This window comes from Otolemur garnettii, unplaced genomic scaffold (genome assembly GCF_000181295.1).
Source record: "Otolemur garnettii isolate 467f Iridium unplaced genomic scaffold, OtoGar3 scaffold00051, whole genome shotgun sequence".
In the NCBI taxonomy this organism is placed as follows: Eukaryota; Metazoa; Chordata; class Mammalia; order Primates; family Galagidae; genus Otolemur; species Otolemur garnettii.
In genome coordinates, this window is record NW_003852446.1 from 9,191,216 (window position 1) to 9,198,497 (window position 7,282).

The window sequence follows — 7,282 nt, forward strand, 5'->3', positions numbered from 1 at the left end:
TGCTGTGAGCTGTGATGCCACGGCACTCTATCCAGGGGGACAGCTTGAGGCTCTGTCTCAAAAAAAAAAAAGAAAGAAAGAAAGAAAACATTTTGTTAACTCTAAAAATTATGTCTGTGGGAAAAATTTATTGAGGAATCCAAATAGCTTACCGTGGGAAATCCTAGAAAACATAAGAATATACAAACACACACGCCTTTTGTCATCAGGGCAATGACATCATCGCACACCAGGTCGCCTGTGGAAAATTCCAGTGAGAGCGGAAAAAGGCAAATGACGTTTTACTGTTAGAAGCTAGTTTTGCAACAGACGCTCTGAAATGATCTTGGCATCCGCAGGGTCCCCCAGACCACACTTTCAGAACCACTGCTCTAATCTTTCTCCCATCTCCTAAACCTAGGCTCCCTGAGTTTGCTTCCCCAATGCGCCAAGGAGAAAACAGCAAGGCCAGGGGCCACAGAGGGGAATTCCCCTCTTCCTTTCGAGAAGGTTACCAAGGGACGCACGGGCTCCCGAATCCGGTTTCCGGGATGGCTCCTCGGCGCCGCTAGAGGGCGTCGCTATAGAGGGCCACTGCGCGCCTCGCCGCCCCCGCTCGCTCCCTTCAGATTCACAGAAGCTTCCGGAAGAGAGAACGCCGCCGGGAGAAGGGGGCGGTTCGCCGCGGAGCCGCGGCCTCATTGGACCGAGTGGGCGGGGCTTATCCCAGGGGCGGGGCTTCTTGGAGCTAAAAAGCCGGGCGGGCCGGGGCTCTGGTGCGCAGCTCTTAATTGCCGCTCGAGAAGCTTTTCCGTCACTTGCCGAGGTTCACCGGGTCATGGTGCCGGCCTGACTGAGGAGAGGACGCTCCCGGGAGACGAATGAGGAACCAGCTCCTCCTGCTGTTCAAGTACAGAGGCCTGGTCCGCAAAGGAAAGAAAAGCAAAAGACGAAAATGGCTAAATTCGTGATCCGCCCGGCCACCGCCGCCGACTGCAGTGACATACTGCGGCTGATCAAGGTAGCTAAAGGCCCGTGCTCCTCCGGGGGCGGGGGACGGGGGAGAGGGAGAGGGAGAGGGAGGCCCCGTTTCCCCCGTTTCCGGTGTCTTAGGGTCTCAGTTGGTGCGAAAGCCGGTTCCCCTTTTTCCATCCGCCTACCCTAAGGTTATCCTTGGCTGGGCTGCCCCTGGGCTGGACTCTGGTCCACCACGCCCCGCCTGCCCCATTCCTACCCTCTGAGCTGGCCTGGCTAGGGCCTCATGTTGTTTTCTCCTTCTCTCTTTTATGTGCATCGTCCCCAGGAACTGGCTAAGTATGAATACATGGAAGAACAAGTAATATTAACTGAAAAAGGTAACGTAGCAGTGGCAGGGTGGGGGGCAAGTGTCAGTGAATGCCATTTTGACCAAGGCCAACGCTGTCTGTCTGCCCCTTCTTGCAGATCTGCTAGAAGATGGTTTTGGAGAGCACCCCTTCTACCACTGCCTGGTTGCAGAAGTGCCCAAAGAGCACTGGACTCCAGAAGGTAACCCTTTTCCCCTTCTAGAAGCCAGAGAGACCGAGTGTTGTGTAAAACGTAGTGTCTGCTGTGTAGAACCTCTTACTACACAGGCTGAAGTTACTTATTGAGGTGGACAGAAATACTAGCCAGGGCGGTGCCTATGACTCATGGGCAGGGCCCCGGCCCCATATACCGAGGGTAGCAGTTTCAAACCCGGCCCCGGCCAGCTAAAACAGCAATCAGAATTGCAACAAAAAATAGCTGGGCGTTGTGGCGTGCGCCTGTAGTCCCAGCTACTCGGAAGGCTGAGGCAAGAGAATCGCTTGAACCCAAGAGTTTGAGGTTGCTGTGAGCTGTGACGCCACAGCACTCTACCGAGGGCAACAAAGTGAGACTATGTCTCAGAAAAGAAAAAGAAGTAATAGCCAGCAAGTGTTCAAAATAATGAGGGAAAAAATAGATGTGCTGTAGTTAATAATAGGGCAGGTTAAACGAGTTATTTAAGTATCAGAGTGCTGTGGAGACGCGGAAGTTAGAGCTGTTGAAGTAAGTATCAGAATGCTGTGGAGACCCTGGAAAGTTAGGTATAATGTCATTTGTTGTAATTCAAGTTCATAAAATGGTTTTTGTTTGACCCTAACGTAACCGTTTTTGTTATTGTGTTAAATCACATTTTTTTCTTTAATTTGTCCCAATCTTCAGGTTACAGTCTCTAGCTTCGCCATGTACATGGCCCTTCCGTGTACATGGATGGGCGGGGAGGTAACTAAAAGATCCTTTACACAATAAAGTAGATGATCATGATAAATGAGGTAAGGTCCTATTATCACACACTTAAAACACAGTAGATCAGAAAACTTCATTATACTCGCTTCCTGTCTGTTTGGAACAGAATATAAAATGGCTAGAAAGTTTAATTTGAAACCTTTGCCTCCATTTGGAATTGTAGACACCCATTAAGAGGGTGTCGGATGCTTTTATTTTCTTTTTTCTTTTTTATTTATTTTATTTTATTTTTTTGCTGGTCCCTGTTGACTGGTCAGAAGACAGAGCAAAAAGGGGAAGTAGTTTGGATGGGTACTAAAGGTTTTTCTTGGATGTCTATTCTCCAAGCTAGAAGAAATCAGCAGAAAACATAGGGATAAGATACTTTTTAGAGGTATATGGGTGTTACATACCTGTTTCTAGATAATGCTGCTGCTTCTGGCTTAAAAACTGGGGAGAGCAAATTAAAAATGTGTAAATTGGAAGGCAAGTTCTGAAATTAAACCTTGTACTTTTGGCCTGATGTTCTGATGTTAAGGAAGCAAGACTTTGTAAAGTACATATATTTACTATTCTGAACTGCCGTGTGAACTTGACTTAATTCCCAAGTCAACATACCAGTATATCAATAGGATGTGAATAATGTGTGTGTTCAGTTTGAGACCATAGCAGTTTTGCTCTGGCAAGTAATGAGAGCATCCTCGTGTCTGAGTGTGAGATCCAGCTGACTGCAAAGTGGCCAGTCCACAGTTCTATCCTGACTTCAGCTAACTCTAATGTGTGCTTTTTGCAAATACATGTTCTGAGAACGATGAGATCTTCCAAGAGTGGCCTGGACTGCACTCATGTAAAAGTCAGGAGACAGTCCAGTTCAGTGGCAATTTAATTCTATAATACATGCATGTATATTTTTTAAAACCTATGATAGGCTTCTGATTCTGCAGCTACAACTTTCATGGATTTTTTCTTTACATCTCATGATACTCTTCTTACAGGACACAGCATTGTTGGTTTTGCCATGTACTATTTTACCTATGATCCATGGATTGGCAAGTTGTTATATCTTGAGGACTTCTTCGTGATGAGTGATTATAGAGGTATGGTTGTATTCAGGGGGGAAGGTCTGAAGAGAAATCAGGTCTTTAAGTCCTCACACTGACTTTTTAAAATTGTACTTCTCTTTCTTTTAGGCTTTGGCATAGGATCAGAAATTCTGAAGAATCTAAGCCAGGTATGTGTTAGTTTTTGGTTTCTAAAAACTAACACAATGATTTAATCCAAATTGGGTCTTGGAAGGTGGGTGAAATGTCACTGAGTTTGTGTTTTACTCTCCCTTATAATAGGTTGCGATGAAGTGTCGCTGCAGCAGCATGCACTTCTTGGTAGCAGAATGGAATGAACCATCTATCAACTTCTACAAAAGAAGAGGTGCTTCTGATCTGTCCAGCGAAGAGGGATGGAGACTCTTCAAGATTGACAAGGAGTACTTGTTAAAAATGGCAGCAGAGGAGTGAGGAGTGTGGTGTAGATGATGACAACCTTCATTCTATTTTAGAATAAATTTCTCAACTTACCTTGCTTTCTATCCTGTTTGTAGTGAAATATAGAATGAGCACCCATTCCAAAGCTTTATTACCAGTGGCGTTGTTGCATGTTTGAAATTTGATCTGTTTAAAATGGCAATCTTATATACAGTTTGGAGTCAGGTTTCTCCTTGAATATCTTCATAAACAACAAGTGGTGTGATCTTAATGTATGAAAAAAACTTCATTCTTGTGAGTCATTTAAATGTGTACAATGTACACACTGGTACTTAGAGTTTCTGTTTTGATTCTTTTTTAATAAACTACTCTTTGATTTAATTCATTGGGGTAAGCATTTTTACTAACTTATTTCTTATACATTTTGCTTGCTGTTAAGTACAAAATAAAAATGGCCAGCAAACATCATTGGGTAACTACAAAAGTTTTTTTTTTTGGGGGGGGGTTGTTTTGTTTTTTTAAACAGAGTCTCATTATGTCACCCTCGGTAGAGGGCTGTGGCATCACAGCAACCTCTAACTCTTGGGCTTAAGCAATTCTTTTGCCTCAGCCTCCCAAGTAGCTGGGACTACAGGTGCCTACCACAACACTGGGCTATTTTTTTGTTGTTATTGCAGTTGTCATTGTTTAGCAGGCCCAGGCCAGGTTTGAACCTGCCTGCCTCACTATATGTGGCTGATGCCCTAACCACTGAGCTATGGGCACTGAGCCTATAAAAGGTTTTAACCCAGTTTAAAATTATAAGTCATATGCTGTGCAAGTATCAAATCTAGAAGGAAGCTAGTTGACTTCCAGGGTTTCATATATAATAATATGTAAAATATAACTTTACATTGATGACACTATATTTCACCTAACAAGAATTTTCAAGAAACTGAGAAACAGGCCCACAATGAATAAGCCCAGTGTTAACACAAATAAAATGAGGAGATGGGGTTATAAACATTAAAAATCAAGAAAAAAATCTTTTCCTCAAAAACCTCATTCCATACCTATCTTTTGAAGGTAAAGTGAGTCACTTTTAATCAGGCAGGAGCAAAAATCACGAATTTTTACAGGAAATTTGCGAACAAAATACAAATCAGGCAAATTAGCATCCCACTTGGAGAGTAAATTTATGGTACTACTGATTTTTACAGTAAAAGAAACCATGGGAGCCCCTTAAAACTGTGAGAGAAGTAAACAAATGCTTTCTCAAGGATTAAAAATGAAATGTTCCCTTAGATACATGAACTCATTACATTGACCCACATTCCTACACCCACTAATTGCCACAATAATGAAAATGGTGGTTGATAAGAAGCACTGTAGACTAAAGTCCAGGACTAATGTTTTCCAAAAGAAATCTGGCTCGGTGCCTATAGTATAGTGGTTACAGTGCTAGCCCCATATACTGAGGCTGGCAGGTTCAAACCCAGCCTGGGCCAGTTAAACAACAATGACAACTGCAAGAAAAAATAGCCGAGTGTTGGGGCAGGCACCTGTAGTCCCAGCTACCTGGGAGGCTGAGGCAAGAGAATCACTTGAGCCCAGGAGTTTGAGGTTGCTGTGAGCTAGGACGCCATAGCACTCTACCGAGGGCAACGTAGTAAGACTCGGTCTCAAAAAAAGAAAAAAAAGATACCGAGTAATCTGAAAAACTCTCTTTCTGAGTTCTCCAGGAAATACGGTAGAAGGGGATTTTGCCCTACATTCCTTTGTATCAGAGTCTGTTAATGGCTTCTAGATTGGAAGGCAGCCATAAATAAAAGTGTGACTCTCTATTGTATTTAATGTGGGAGGGCTTTGGGATTCATTGGTGGTTCAGAGAGCATGCCATGAAAACAGGCTTGCAGAGTCTATTCTCAACCAGGGTTTCTGCTAGGATGGCAAGAGAAACTGGCAAAAATAAAAGGGTAACTAAACACAAAGAGCCTTGTAAAGAAGTAAGATATTTTGGAAATTGGGCTCTTAGAGGAAAACAACTAGGTGCTGACTGTGGTTAAATATATGAATAAATTAAATTAACCAAGCAAGTTACAATATAATTCTTTGTTTTCTCTTCCTTTTTAGAACTCAGCCTTAAAGGCCATGTTGTCTAGATGAAAGCTTGTATGAAGTTTTTGTATCCAAAAAGTCTAAAGGGACTTTAGAGAATTCCCTTAAGTGTAAAATTTAGAGACTGAAACACCACAGCCTCAGCCCACTGAATGTTCAACTCAATTACAAGGACATCTCTAAAAACTGAACTATAAACCAAATCTGTAAAGCTTAAAATCACCAGGCAAGTAAGAAAACATATCATGGGCAAATTATTTGAAAGGGGGCAACAAACTGATTAACTTAAAAGTCCATGTAAGCAACATTCCTGTGACGATAACTTCAAAATTATTATTTTACTAAAATATCATATCTGACAATGATTTGGGAGAAATAGTATTTCAGGCCCAAGGACTTGCCAATTAATTATTACATCTGGATATTTTGGGGTTTACTTTAAAAAAAAAAAAAAGTCATTTGCCTGTGGGAGGCTGAGATGGGTGGATTGCTTGAGCTCTGAAGTTTGAACCAGCTTGAGCAAGAATGAGACCCCGTCCCTATTAAAAATAGAAAAATTAGGGCGGCGCCTGTGACTCAGTGAGTAGGGCGCCGGCCCCATATACCGAGGGTGGCAGGTTCAAACCCGGCCCCGGCCAAACTGCAACAAAAAATAGCCAGGCATTGGACGGCATCTGTGGCTCAAAGGAGTAGGGTGCTGGCCCCATACGCTGGAGGTGTCAAGTTCAAACCCAGCCCCCGCCAAAAATCACAAAAAAAAGTAAATAAATAGCTGAGTGTTGGGGCAGGCACCTGAGGCAAGAGAATGGCCTAAACCCAAGAGCTAGAGGTTTCTGTGAGCTGTGACAGCACAGCACTCTACCAAAGGCAAGAAAATAAAACTCTGTCTCTAAAAAAAAAAAAATAGAAAAATTAGCTGGGTGGTGCCTGTGGCTCAGTGAGTAGGGCGTCAGCCCTATATACCGAGGGTGGCAGGTTCGAACCCAGCCCCAGCCAAACTGCAGCAAAAAACTGCAGTTGTAACCTGTAGTCCCAGCTACTAGGGAGGCTGAGGCAAGAGAATTGCCTAAGCCCAAAAGCTGGAGGTTGCTGTGAGCTGTGATGCCACAGTACTCTCCAGAGGGTACAAAGTGAGACTCTGTCTCTTAAAAAAAAGAAAGAAATAAAAAGTAGCTAGGCATTATGGCCAGCATCTGTAGTCCCAGCTACTCAGGAAACTGAGGCATGAGGATTGCTTGAGCCCAAGAGTTTGATATTGCTGTGAGCTATGATGACTCCACAACATTCAACGCCAGGGCAACAGAGTGAGACACTGTCTCAAAAAATAAAAAGCAGGGGCTTGGCACCTATAGCTCAACCGGCTAAGGTGCCAGCCACGTACACCTAAAGTGGCGGGTTCGAATCCCCAACCCAGACCCGCCAAACAACAATGACGGCTGCAACCAAAAAATAGCCGG

The 7,282-nt window shown here is 43.6% G+C and overlaps 1 protein-coding gene across 1 annotated transcript; it reads left to right on the forward strand.

Moving 5' to 3' along the window:
* The first annotated feature begins 659 nt into the window (after positions 1-659).
* On the forward strand, positions 660-4,109 carry SAT1 (spermidine/spermine N1-acetyltransferase 1). The gene is made up of 6 exons (XM_003791913.2): positions 660-1,000; positions 1,283-1,334; positions 1,423-1,506; positions 3,243-3,344; positions 3,438-3,478; positions 3,591-4,109. The coding sequence occupies exons 1-6, from the start codon at positions 935-937 to the stop codon at positions 3,759-3,761; spliced, it is 516 nt and encodes a 171-aa protein (XP_003791961.1). The 5' UTR covers positions 660-934; the 3' UTR covers positions 3,762-4,109.
* Positions 4,110-7,282: the final 3,173 nt, after the last annotated feature.